Here is a 14,291-nt window from a genome sequence, read left to right as displayed (position 1 = left end):
TATCAACATTTTAATATAGGCTATTCGATTGGTATGAAAAACTCACTGAATTGACTATTTCAAATTCGTACTATGTAAAAGTCCTAAAAAGAATTGGATCTTTCAATTTTTTTTAAATTATGAATTTATGTATCTACTATTTGTAATTTAAGTAAATCTTTACACAAATTAATGTGCAATATCAAAGGTTTAAGAAATGAAATTTTAACAGCAAGCTACTGTTTGTAATGTGCATTAAGGGGTCGTTTGGTAGGCGTGTTAGGAGAAATAATTCATGTATTAAGTGTGGTATTAATTAATACTATTTTTGATATGATTTTGAATCAATGTATTACTAATACCATGTATTAGTTATACACCCTACATGGTATTATAGGATGTATTACTAATACATCATATATGGTGGTATTAGTAATACATGGATTTTAATACCATTAGATTAGTATGTATAAAGACAAGAATATCCCTCAAATTCTTTTAAACATTTTTTTATTTTCTTAATTTTATTTTTTATATTTGTACTAATAAATTTATTCAAATAAATTAGTTTACAAATTTTATTATTATTTACAAAAATGCCCTCAAATTTCTTTAATTTTTTTCTAAATCTTTTTCTATTTATTCAATATGAGTTACTTCTTTTCAATTTATCAAAATAATAATATCCCTCCAAATAATTTTAGTTATAAAAAAAAAACTACTCCATTAACTCAAAAAAATATTTATTGATCAAAATCCGAAAATAAATTGCATACAAGCTTTGATTTTGTAAATAGGATATCCATAAATAAAAATAATTTTTCTACTTAGTTTTAACACTCTGGAGAATACAATTTTATTTTAATAATGATTTTATTATCTCATCCAAAAGTTATACGTACCTCCCTCCAACTTAAAAACAATACAAAGCAGGAACAACAAGCAATTGATGAACAAACAAAGAAAAGATAATAAAAAAATAGTTTTTGTAAATGAATTATTAAATCTTAAAATTCTAAAGTAAATAATTAGTTATATTGTTAAATTTTTTTATTTTCAAAAAAGAATAATAAACTTTTGCAAAAAAAAATACACAAAGTTATAATATGTCGAGGGTATTTTTGTAAACAAACAATATTTTTTTTAAAATATAACAATATATAGTGTTTTTAATATATCAAATCAAACACTGTATAAAAAATAATCCCAGTATTACTAATCTTTGCATTACTAATCTCAGTACTACTAATACAATATATTTAATATTATCTTATACACTCTACCAAACGAGTCCTAAAAGATATTAGATTCAGATGAATCAGGTAGTATAGTGTTGCTGGTGAAAAAGTATACACCCTACAACTATGTGTTGTGCATTGAAGGTATTATTTATTGTGTTGTGCATCGAAGGTACTAGGTTAGATGAAGCAGGTAATTAATATAATGTTACACAATATAAGTTACACTAATAATGATTTTTTGTTTTAAGTTTAAGAAATGACATTTTGACAGCAAGCTACTGTTTGTGATGTACACCAAAGATATTAAATTCAGATTAATCAAGTAATATAGTATTATATAGAGTATTATTGTTGAAAGTATACACCCTCCAACTATATGTAGGAACAAAAACCAAACACAATATAAGTTAAACTAATCATGATTTTTAGGTTTAAGAATTACTAACATTTTGGCAATAAGCTAAATAAAAACTAAAAATGTTTAAATTGCATATGCTGTGGGATGTTTTCAAACTGTTTAGTACTATTGCATTGAATATTTTTATATAGAGATTTTGAGTAAAAAAACATCATTTATTATTGTTCTAAGTTTAATGGTTAAGACTAAACATCTTTAATATTTTGAAAATGATGTATTAAAAATCACTAAAAAAATGTGGTTTAAAGTTTTGATGTGGCTAAAAAAAAGTAGCAAATGATTACTTTTTATTTAGGTAAAGGCTAGTGATTTCTTGTTGTATGTTAAAATTTTGGTTGAAAGAGTTATTTGATACGGCAGACAGCGACGAATTCAGGATTTGAAGTCTGTGGGTGCACCAGTGTTGTCAAAAGCGCTCATAAGTCTCGAAGTAAGACTCAAAATGTGTTGAGCGCTCGCCCCGCTTAATGTGCAGCTTAGGTTCTAATTTCTAATACATACTTTTCCTTGTCAATGAGGCTTTTTGAAGAGACGAATGCTAAGCAATTGATATTTCACTTTATCAAAAAAAATTAATTTGTTTGTTCATATATTTGTCATTCATACATATATTATTAGTCTTGGACTAGGCATATATTTATATTTTTTCTCCTTTTATGCCTTTTTTTTAATTAAATCTCACACTTTATTTGTACTTTGTGCTTAAACACAATAGACCATGAAACTTTTTTACGCTTATGGCTTTTGATGATATTGTGGTGCACCAATATTATATTAAGACGTTGGAAAAACTTTCAGTGTCGATTAAGGGATATTATCATATTTAATTGGTCGTCAAAGACATGAACAATAATGCAAAAATAATTATATAGAACGAATATGACTTCTAAAATAATAACTTTACTTTTAACAATTTTAACAATCAATTGTGGTAGGTCAATGATGTAGGGGAGTTCACCTTAGGGACTTGTCACGGGTTCGAATCTCCATTTCATCAATTTTTCTTATAAATTTGGTAATAAGCAATCTGAAGAATTGAAAATAAAAATGAAAATGTTGTAGCATTCACAGGAACCAACCCCTGGTTGCATGGGTGGAAGCACTGGCTTCAACCAGTGCACCAAGGTGCACTTTTTGTTAGTTATGGGTGCACTATTATTTATATTCTAATTTTTCAAAGTATACACATATATACACAAAAAAATTTTCGACGTTGACGGGTGCACGTGCACCCCCGACGATACACGTGGGTCCGTCTCTAACGGCAGATATTCCGTAGAATTAGTCGAGGTGTACGCAAACTGACCCGGATACCACAATTATTACTATATTTTCAATTAAAAAAAACTATACTTTCTAGTTAATTTTATATTTTTTTATTTAAAAAAACAAAAATCACATATTAAAAATCATTTCGCCTAGTTTAATTGATGATAACTCATATTATTTAATATGACTGGTTAACAAACCTACATATTCAAAATAAATCCAAAAACTTAAACTCTATTTGAAAGAATAATCTCATAAATTAGACTCTTTAAACGACAATGTACTATTGTATGAAAAGTAAAAATCTCATCCAGCATGTGGACTACAAAGTACATATGTTCTACCTAATTCTGAAAAAAAATTAGGTGATCAACAATCAATCCAGAGTAATCATGTGCATGAATTTAATTAATTATGTAATTAGTACTATAAAATTCATTTTATTAATTGTTCTTTGAATCTTCTTCAGCATAATTAATTGATTTAATTATAATAATAACATGAAGGACAATGCTCTATGTTGCTGACAATAATCAACAATAATTATATTTATTAATCATAATCAAGTTGGAAATTATATTAAATCTCTTTGATGCATGCATAATCATGTGCTTAGTATTAAAAATTAATTAATCGTCATCATGAGTTGACAGCAAAGATATGACAGAAAATAATGGTTCTGATAAAGGAATGAAATTTAAATATTATATTTAGATTATTATTTTTAAAGTTTAGAAAGTTATTCTTGAATATAGTAACTTCAATAATTTGAACAATTAAACTATAGTACTATATGTTTTTTCTGAATATAGTGACTTGAACCTAACTCCAAAAGGGCACAAAGATTCATTATTAGTATAACTTAACATGTGATATTAATTTTTGTCATGTTATCAATTATAATTAAATTTGTTAATATATTTATCAAATTCTTATTTACTAATTTTTTATCATAAATATTTACTTGTAATATAGATTTTTAATTTTTTTTATCAACATCTAATCTTACCTTAAGTTGGAATTTAGATTTTAAAAACTATATATTATCATCTCTTTTTTGTATTTTAGCTACTTTTTGTTAGATCTACAAAATATATATTTTATGTTCTTTTTGTGGATTTATTAGTTGGTTTGCATGTGAAAAAAGATTCAAAGTAGTTCATGTGTGTGGGGTCTACAATACAATTTTTTTAAAAATAAATAAAACTTTCTCCCTCTATAAATTTTTAGCTTTAAAATAATATTCAAGATTTTTTTTTTCATTCGATTTTTAATATTCGTATTAGAACTTTAGAATTCTGATTAAAAATGAAGAAATTTCAATTATTCCGTAACATTTTACGCTTGTTTGGACCAAATATGCAATTGGATTTAAGTGTTCCAAGTATGTGTTGATAATAGGTAAAACTTCACATGTAATTAATTTAGACCCATCTTAACTAATTTCTTAATTTAAATCTTAAATAATTATATTTTATAGAATTCAGTTATTGATTAAATGTATTTAGGACTTCAAATATACAAATATTAATTATTTTTTTTAACATTTTCAGTTATTATTGAGTTTTAAAATTCAAATCTTGAAGGTTGCGTGTGTGAGCTAATCAAAGTATCATGAATGTGTTGATACTCATTGTAATTTGTATTACACAATATATAAAAACCAACGTCTGCATATAGAAATAATTATACATATTTTTATATCCATATGTATATATGCATAAACACATGGCATAGGTATACATATATGTATGGCTAAACAACATAAATCCCGATAGTTTGAAATTTAGTTATATAAAATTCCAACATTTTGCATAATTACTAAAAATTTCAATTTTGGATCTGTCGAGATATATAATTAGCTCCCGATACATCCAACGAAGATACATTTTTTCTTTGTAAAGATATATAATTAGCTCCCAATATATTTTCTTCAATTTTGGGCCAGTCGAGATACATAATTAGCTCCCGATACATCAAATAAAGATACATAATTAGTTGAAATTTTTGTAATTACTTTGTAATGATGGAGAATTGTGTAAATATGGTAAGTAAAGATGTATGTTAATGTTATTTTTCCTATATGTATATACATAATGTATATATAAACAAACGCATAACAAACGTATGTATGTGTACCAACACATTACATAATGTATATATATAAACAAACACATAACAAACGTATATATTCGTACCAACACATTACATAATGTATATATCAAAAAATACATAAAAAACGTATATATACGTACCAACACATTACATAATGTTTATATAAAAAAATACATAACAAACGTATATATGCGTACCAACACATTACATAATGTATATATAAACAAATACATAACAAACGTATATATGCGTACCAACACATTACCTAATGTATATATAAACAAACACATAACAAACGTATATATGCGTACCAACACATTATATAATGTATATTTATATATGCATACCAACACATTACATAATGTATATATAAACAAACGTATATACGTGTACCAACACATTACATAATGTATATATAAACCAACACATGACAAACGTTCAACTATTCCAACTACCTTTAATCATGTAAAATAATTATTTTAAATATTAACCATGTCAGGTAATTATAAAATTGTTTTATGTATACTGTGTAATTTTTCCATGATTGACAATATACATCAATTTTCCTTTTTAGCCTATTATTTAAACTTTGTTTCTGTTATAAAAAAAATAATACAAATATAGCTTTTGAAAAATTATTCTATTTTATAACATTATACTTTTCAATATATTGTTCTTCAATGTTCGCATTAATTTATAAAATTTTAGACCATCATTTGACGTTTTCTCATAAAAATTTTATTTTCTCCAAAGAGATCTTTAAGCGGCGATCTAAAAAGTCTGTAAATGAATAAAAAGAGAGCCATTTACTATACAATTATTCCGAAAATTGAGAACATATGTTGACTAAAAACATAGCTCTCTTTCGGATTAACTTTTTCTTTTGTCATATCTTCTGAGCTGTCAAAACGGGTTGACCCGTGAATTCAGCCCAATCCAGCCCGTACTTTCGTACGATTGTATGTTGCTTGTATGTTTTTGAAGTCCATGTGACTCCGACCCTTGAGATTGGGCCCACACTGCTAATGTGGCCCAATAAAAAATGTAATACTAATCTGGATTAGCCCGTCCAAGCCCAAAGGCACCTACTTAAGGTTGGGCCGCCAATCCTAGTCAACTCATTTTGACAACTCTGAATAATTTACGTGAAAATCGTCTTTATTCACTTGACCCCCATTACAAATACATCGTACGTCACATAACATCAACAAATAATAATTGCTTTTGTGTGATGATATAAAAAATTATTAGAGACATTTCAACGAGATTTATAGATTTTAAATGTGTTTTTATAGACTAAAAAGGAAAATAAATTAAAATAGAGGAACTAGATTTTTAATTTATTTTATTAAGATTGATTTTTAAGATCTATCAAGAAATTACAAGCAACAAGATACACAAACATAATAAAGAGATAATAATAATTTTATATTATGTAAATAGCTCTCACAAAATTGTAACAATAATAATAATAATAACAAAACTTTTTCTTCTAAAATCGACTTGCTATATTTTTAATAGCAGTCAAAAGTTGTTGCAATGATAAACTATCTTGTCTTAATTCCTCATTTTCAACTAATTTATTTTTTGGAAATAAGTTATCACATGTAATTAAATTATTAATTGCTTGTGTCAATAATTCAAATACAGAAATAGTATCTCTATGCCCAAAAGCACCTTGACCTAAAATAAGTCGTGTATATGCGAACACACTGTAGGACCCACAGTCTTGATATACTTTCTTGACTGTTAGATCTGGTGCCTTATCGCGAAGAGAAAATGATAAATCCATGGTTGATTTTATGAGCGGTGTAGTCAGGTTGAACGCGATCGCCCCAAGGGTATCGAGATTTGTGGTTTTAGAACGAGGATTTGATCGTATAAGTCTTTCGCAAAGAGGTGGTAGGGGGGTCTTTGCACAAATGTCACCAATTAAATCCCCATTTACATATGAAAATGTGAAGATGATGGATAAAATAAATGAGAAAATAGTGAAAGAAGAAGCCATTTGTTCACAATTTACATATAAAAAAATTAATGTTGTGATCCCTATTTATATTGATGAAAAAAAAGGGAAAAATTGGAATAAGAATTAATTACATGCTTATCTTAAAAAATCTTATTTATAGATTTTGGCAATGCAAATTAAATATATAGTCAAATTTCTCTAACTTGGAAGCGAATTCAGGAATTAAAGTGTTAGAGGCACCACTATTTTTAGTTTAAATGTGTTAATTATTTATATTTTTTTGCTCACAATTTACATATAAAGAGGTTATGATGTAGTGACCCCTATTTATATTGGTGTAAAGAAGGGAAAAATTGGAATTACAGTTAATTACATGCTTATCTTACAAAATCTTATTTATAGATTTTGGCAAGGCAAATTAAATATATATTTCTACAGTCAAATTTCTCCAATACACAAGCAAATTCAGGAATTAAAGTGTTAGAGGCACCACTATTTTTAATTTAAATGTGTTAATCATTTATACTTTTTGTTTACAATTTACATAAAAAAAGGTTATGATGTAGTGACCCTATTTATATTTGGGGAAAGAAGGGAAAAATTGAAATAACAATTAATTACATGCTTATCTTACAAAATCTTATTATAGATTTTGGCAAGGAAAATTAAATATATAATTCTAGAGTCAAATTTCTCTAATACAGAGGCGAATTCAGAAATTAAAGTGTTAGAGGTACCACTATTTTTAATTTAAATGTGTTAATTATTTATACTTTTCGCGTACAATTTACATATAAAAAGGTTATGATGTAGTGACCACTATTTATATTGGTGAAAAGAAGGGAAAAATTGGAATTAAAATTAATTGCATGCTGATCTTACAAAATCTTATTAATAGATTTTGGCAATGCAAATTAAATATATAATTCTACAGTCAAATTTCTCTAATTAAAAGGCGAATTCAAGAATTAAAGTGTTAGAGGCATCACTATTTTTAATATAATTGTGTTAATTATTTATATTTTTTGCTCACAATTTACATATAAAAAGGTTGTGATGTTGTGACCCCTATTTATATTGGTGAAAAGAAGGGAAAAATTGAAATTTTAATTAATTACATGCTTATCTTACAAAATCTTATTATAGATTTTGGAAAGACAAATTAAATATATAATTCTATAGTAAAATTTCTCTAATACAGAGGCGAATTCAGGAATTAAATTGTTAGAGGCATCACTATTTTTAATTTAAATATGTTAATTATTTATACTTTTTGCTCACAATTTACATATAAAAAGGTTATGATGTAGTGACCCCTATTTATATTTGGTGAAAAGAAAGGAAAAATTGGAATTAAAATTAATTACATGCTTATCTTACAAAATCTTATTAATAGATTCTGGCAATGCAAATTAAATATATAATTTTACAGTCAAATTTTTATAAGGCTGATTCAGGAATTAAAGTGTTAGAGGCATCACAATTTTTAATATAAATGTGTTAACTATACTCAGTAAAATTTCACACGTGGCCCTAGAAAGGTATAAACTGTCGCGATATAAGTAACAGAAATAGAGAAGTAGAATGAAATACTTGTCGCGAGTACACAAACAGAGGCGGACCTAGGTTCAAATTTGTGGTGCTTCGGCACCCGTTAAATTCGATGCATAATAGGTATAATTAAATAAGAAATGTATAAAAATTGGTATAAGATCGAATAAAACACCTGTGAAATAGAGAAGATAGCTGATAATTTAGTTTCTAGATGGAACCTTAAAGATCTAGGTATCAATATGTGTGTTTGAACCTTCCGAGCATCCGTGACCCCTAAATCCTGGGTCCGCCATGAAACCAAGAAGCTAAAATAGCTGGTGCTTTAGTTTCCAGGTGGAAGCTGAAAGATCTGGATATCAATATGTGTGTTCGAACTCCCCGAGCACTCGTGACCTCTAAATCCCGAGTCCACCGTGAAACCAAGAAGATAGCTGGTGCTCTAGTTTCTAGGTGGAAGCCTAAAGATTTGGCTATCAATATGTGTGTTCAAATCTCTTGAGCACCGTGACCCCTAAATTTTGGGTCTGCCGTAAAATCAAGAAGATAACTGATGCTTCAGTTTCCAGGTGAAGGCTTAAAGATTTGGCTATCAATATGTGTGTGTTCGAACCTCCCGAGCACCCGTGACCCCTAAATCTTGGGTCCGCCGTGAAACCAAGAAGATAGATGGTGCTTTATTTTCCAAGTGGAAGCTTAAAGATTTAGGTATCAATATCTGTGTTCGAACCTTTCGAGCCGGGGGTCTATTGGAAACAACCTCTCTACTTCTTTAGAGGTAGTGGTATGAACTGCGTACATTCTACCCTCCCCAGACACCACGATGTGGGAATATACTGAATTTGTTGTTATTGTTGTTGAACCTTTCGAGCACCCGTGACCCCTAAATCCTGGGTCCGCCACTAACACAGACCTTACTCCTACCTTGAGAAGGTAGAAAGATTGTTCCAGATAGAACCTTCGTTTAACGAACATGAAAACGAAGCAACAAAAACAACAAGATCATATATATATATATAACCCTATTTTTGGTCTTGGGATCATATATAAACCTTATAAAATCATAATTTTTATAGGTTCATAGTCTAGATACGAATGGCTATAACAATAATAGCCATAAAATATAATTGCAATGATAAACTAGTTTGTTTTAGCTTCTCATTTACATCTACTATAATTTGTATTTAAAACCAAGGTCACATGAACTTAGGTCATCGATCGATAACGTCATAAAATTGACTACTTGTCCGTAATATTTTTCATTAAAATATCTCATCGCGATTTCTAGACTTATATCTACATAACCACAAGGAACACAAAGAATATAGTTCCTTTAGTGTTCCCTCCATCGCGCTATCACGGAGAGGACCGAAGTTATGTTGAACGCGATCATGCCTAGGGTTTTAAGATCAGTGATTTTGGAACGAGGGTCTGATCGTAAAAGTTTCTCACACAAAAGAGGAACGAACGTCTTAATGCAAACATCAATGACTAAATCTCCTTTCACAAATGTAGGTGTGAAGAGGATGGATAGAAGAAAATATGAAAATAATGAGGTAATGAACAAAGAAAAATCCATTTAATTTTCTTTAATTACTTTACAAACAAAATTATAAAAAGGTTATGGTGGAGCCATCCCTATTTATATTGGAGGAAAAAAGAATTTTTTTTTTTAAATTTAGTACAATCTATCTTATAATCAGATTAGTATAGATTTTAGTTTTAAAAAAATGCAAATGGAGATTAATAGAAGTACCTATATTTTATTTGTGGTAAATAAAAGGATTTTATTACCAAATGGGAATATATATATATATATATATATATATCAAGTAAAGGAGAAAAAGAGATAAAAAAAAGCAAGGGCGGAACTAGGTTAGGGTCAGAGATGTTAGGATATACTATAAACGATGCGTTTTGATGTAGTATTATTTATTGAATAGTTTTTTATTTATTTATTTCATTCAATAAAGTGTTACATTAAATAGATCATTGTCATATATTGTCCTCCAACTTATATAGTAGATGATTTGATGTATAGAGTTTAAGCTTACACACAGAAGATTAAATCATCGGTTCTTATAAGTTAAAGTTATAGTTCACAATCATAGATGAAGATTTGAACAAACAGTCAGAATAATTATAGCACGATATTAAAAGTAATTATTTATCTTAATTGCGAGAATGGTATAGTTCTAACTTCTCGTGCTAGTGCATTTTGTATGTATAACAGAACCACGTAGAGATAGTTGTTTTAGACTAACTGATAAAAAGTTTTAGACTAACTGATAAAAACATATTCTCTAAATGGTTAAATGTACTTATATGCTCAATCTTGATATAACTATTATGATATATATATATATATATATTATTTATTGTTTTGAATTATTAAAAGGTGAAATCCTAAGATGGGTCAATATGCATGGTATATTGGGTGATAATAATATATATTGATGAAATAATAAGTTAGTTAATGGAATCCATGTCTCTGTATAAAGATTGATGATCCAACTTTTTTGAGAAACTTATAAATTTTCATGTGTAAATTCGTCAGTGATTTTATAAATTCCACGTATGAAATAAGTTAAGCATAACTTTAAAGAAAATTAATCATTATATTATATTCACTAGTAAATCAATTTATTGATTAGTATCTGTAATTTTACCATATGGAATTATATAAGTGTTTAATGAAAAAGTTTGAAATAAAAATAGAGGAGTGCAATTACAAATTTTTAGTGGAATGATTTGTAATTTATCAGGATAAAAATAAACCAAATTAGTATTTTGAATTATTTTCATAATAGGGAGCCTTAGTAATTAATTCCGAGGCCCCTACAATGCACATATTAAACCTCCTTAAAAAAAAACTAATGCTTGGTGTGAAGAGATTAATCATACCATATTGAAGGATAAGTTTAAAAAATAACTAGTTATTAATATTGTTGACTAATGAATTTTTATAAAATTATGTTTATCTAAAAGTATGTAATAACAAACATTTAGTGCTTTAATATAAAAGCAACATGAAGATATGTGATTTATCAATGCGCCACCTTAGGATATTTTGATATTTTATATATGAATTATAGTTTGCCCATTTCCTAAGATTGTACAAGATTGGTGAAATTTTAATAGTTTTCACAACTTTTAAAATTTTCATGTTTATGAAAAAAAAAATACAACATAAAAAATTTAAATTATACATGTCTAAATAAAACTTCAACTTCGTATCAATATCATAATTCATATGACATGGCCAAACAAACAGGCCCTAATTGGAGTCAAAAATTCAAAGCTACATTGTATATCACTACTATATATCACACAGATATGGAAAATATACACTGATCTTATACTGGATCTTATACGTTTTTTATATAATTATACCTAATTTGCGTCGAATTTAATAGGTGCTGGAGCACCAAAAGTTTGCTATAGGTCCGCCCCTGCCTTCTGGTGTTGTTGTTTTGATTGTTAGTGGTGGTGGTGGTGCAACGGTGGTGGCAGAGAAGGAGGAGGTAAAGAAGGTTGACGAGAAAGAAGAATTTGAAGATGAAGACTTTAATTTGGATATCTTTGCTTAGACCAACGACTTAAGTTTTATGCACTGACAGCATACGTGCATGGAACTATTGCTTTTATGTTTTAGTATCGTATTGGATTTGGAGTTGTTATTTTTGTTTACTTTTTTGGATTAAAAGTCTATATTTTAGTTTAGGTTTCCTTGGTATGATGGTAGTAAATCAGGTTTATATTATGTTCATGCATATATGCATATATGTTGTTTGTCCCTTCCGGCAGTGGCAGATCCAAGATTTAGGGGTCATGGGTGCACGGAAGGTTCAAACACAGATATTGACGTCAAAAACTTTAAGGTTTTGTCTGAAATTAAGACACTCAGCTATCTTCTTGGCTTACTTGGTACTTTTTTAAATCTTATACTAGATCTTATACATTTTTTATATAATTATATCTAATCTGTGTCGAATTTAATAGGTGCTGGAGCACCAAAAGTTTGGCTATAGGTCCGACCCTGCCTTCTGGTGTTGTTGTTTTTATTTTAGGTTTCTTTTATATAATAGTAGTTGGTTTTATGTCCAAGTTTATACTATTTTCATGCAAACATATGTTGGTTTTGTTGCTTGTTCATGCAAATATATTGCTTGCCCCTTCCAGCAGTGGCGGAGGATCAGGATTTAGGGGTCGTGGGTGTCCGGAAGTTTCAAACACACATATTGACGTCTAAAGCTTTAAAGTTTTGCCTAGAATCTAAAACACCTACCTATCTTATTGGCTTACTGGGTGCTTTTTAAAATCTTATATCAAAGTTTATACATTTATATACCTAATCTGCATCGAACTTAATAGATGCCGGAGCTCAAAAAGTTTGGTTATAGGTCTGCCCTTGCCTTCCGGTGTTGGTTTTGGTGGTGTTGTGGTTGCTAGTGGTGGTGGTGGTGCAACGATGGCGGAGAAAGAGGAGGTAAAAAAGGTTGAAGAGATAGAAGAGTCTGAAGATGAAGACTTTAATTTGTATCTCTTTGCTTAGACCAACGACTTTAAGCTTTATGCAGTGACAGTATAAGTGCATCCATGCAATTATTACTTTTATGTTTTAGTATCTATTGGACTTGGAGTTGATGTTTTGTTTACTCCTTTAGATTAAAAGTCTATATTTTAGTTTAGTTTTCTTTTATATAATGCTTAGTAATTTTTGTAGTATTTGGTTTTATGTCTAAGTTTATATTATGTTCATCATGCACAGCCTTCTACAAAGAGATATTCATTTTTAGACGTAAATATTTTTTTGGACAGGTTATACATTTTGTGTTTAATAGGGATGCATTTGTTAAAATTATAAGCGTCTCACAAAAGTAAGGTTGTCCATCTTATAAGAAAATCTTTCATTTTTACACGTAGAAGATTAGAAAAGATCGTTTTCTTTTATTTAATATGTAAAAAGACGAGAGATTTTATTTCCTCGGTCATTAATTGTAGAAATGAAATTATCATACACCAACATGGGTTGTAGTGCAGTGGTAGGGCTGCTCTACCCTTAATCAGAGGTCTCGGGTTTAAACCCTAAATTTGGAGAAAATTCTTTTGGGAACGCTACCCACTTAAAGGGCCTGCAATTTCAAACTCATGGATATGGAGAAAATTCTTTTGGGAAAAAAACATAAATTTAAGGAGTCGTGTATGAATTTGGCTTCATTAAGTGGTTGTGGTTAACTAATTTGGTGTCAAAAATTCAAAGCTACATTGCATATCACTAATATATATCACACATATATATACACAGATATGGAAAATATACACTGATATACATCTATTCTTGGGTACAAAGTCCACCAAGAAACACTATTATCTCAAAGACTTTTTGAGTCTACACTATCATCCTATTCCACATGCTTCATTTTGTATAGTAAAGAGGTAATTCTCCTTATCTCTTTCTGATCTTTACATTGTTCTTGCACTTGGCATTCATTTGATTATTCTTCTTCTTTCTATGTTGTCAAAGATTGCTTCTTTATGGTCTCTTTAGTGTTATTGCACTTGGGGTTCATTTGATTCTTCCTTCTTGTTGTGTTGTCAAAGATTGCCTCTTTATGATGTATTTAGAGTTCTTGCAATTGAGATTCATTTGATCTTCCTTCTTTTTATGTTGTCAAAGGTTGCCTCTTTATGATCTCTTTAGTGTTCTTGCACTTGGGGTTCATTTGATCTTCCTTCTTGTTATGTT

General features: G+C 28.6%; 1 protein-coding gene across 1 annotated transcript in view; it reads left to right on the top strand.

Moving 5' to 3' along the window:
• Positions 1-14,291, top strand: part of LOC107876322 (putative late blight resistance protein homolog R1B-16) — a 22,250-nt gene that overhangs the window by 3,373 nt on the left and 4,586 nt on the right. Inside the window, exons 2-4 of the mRNA XM_016723270.2 lie at positions 11,959-12,066; positions 12,350-12,423; positions 12,917-13,031. Coding sequence (XP_016578756.2) covers positions 11,959-12,066; positions 12,350-12,423; positions 12,917-13,031 — 297 coding nt within the window. The remainder of the gene's footprint in view (positions 1-11,958; positions 12,067-12,349; positions 12,424-12,916; positions 13,032-14,291) is intronic.

This window comes from Capsicum annuum, chromosome 7 (genome assembly GCF_002878395.1).
Source record: "Capsicum annuum cultivar UCD-10X-F1 chromosome 7, UCD10Xv1.1, whole genome shotgun sequence".
NCBI classification, from domain to species: Eukaryota; Viridiplantae; Streptophyta; class Magnoliopsida; order Solanales; family Solanaceae; genus Capsicum; species Capsicum annuum.
Note: the sequence above shows the minus strand (reverse complement) of the source record. Positions and strands in the feature narration are given on the sequence as shown.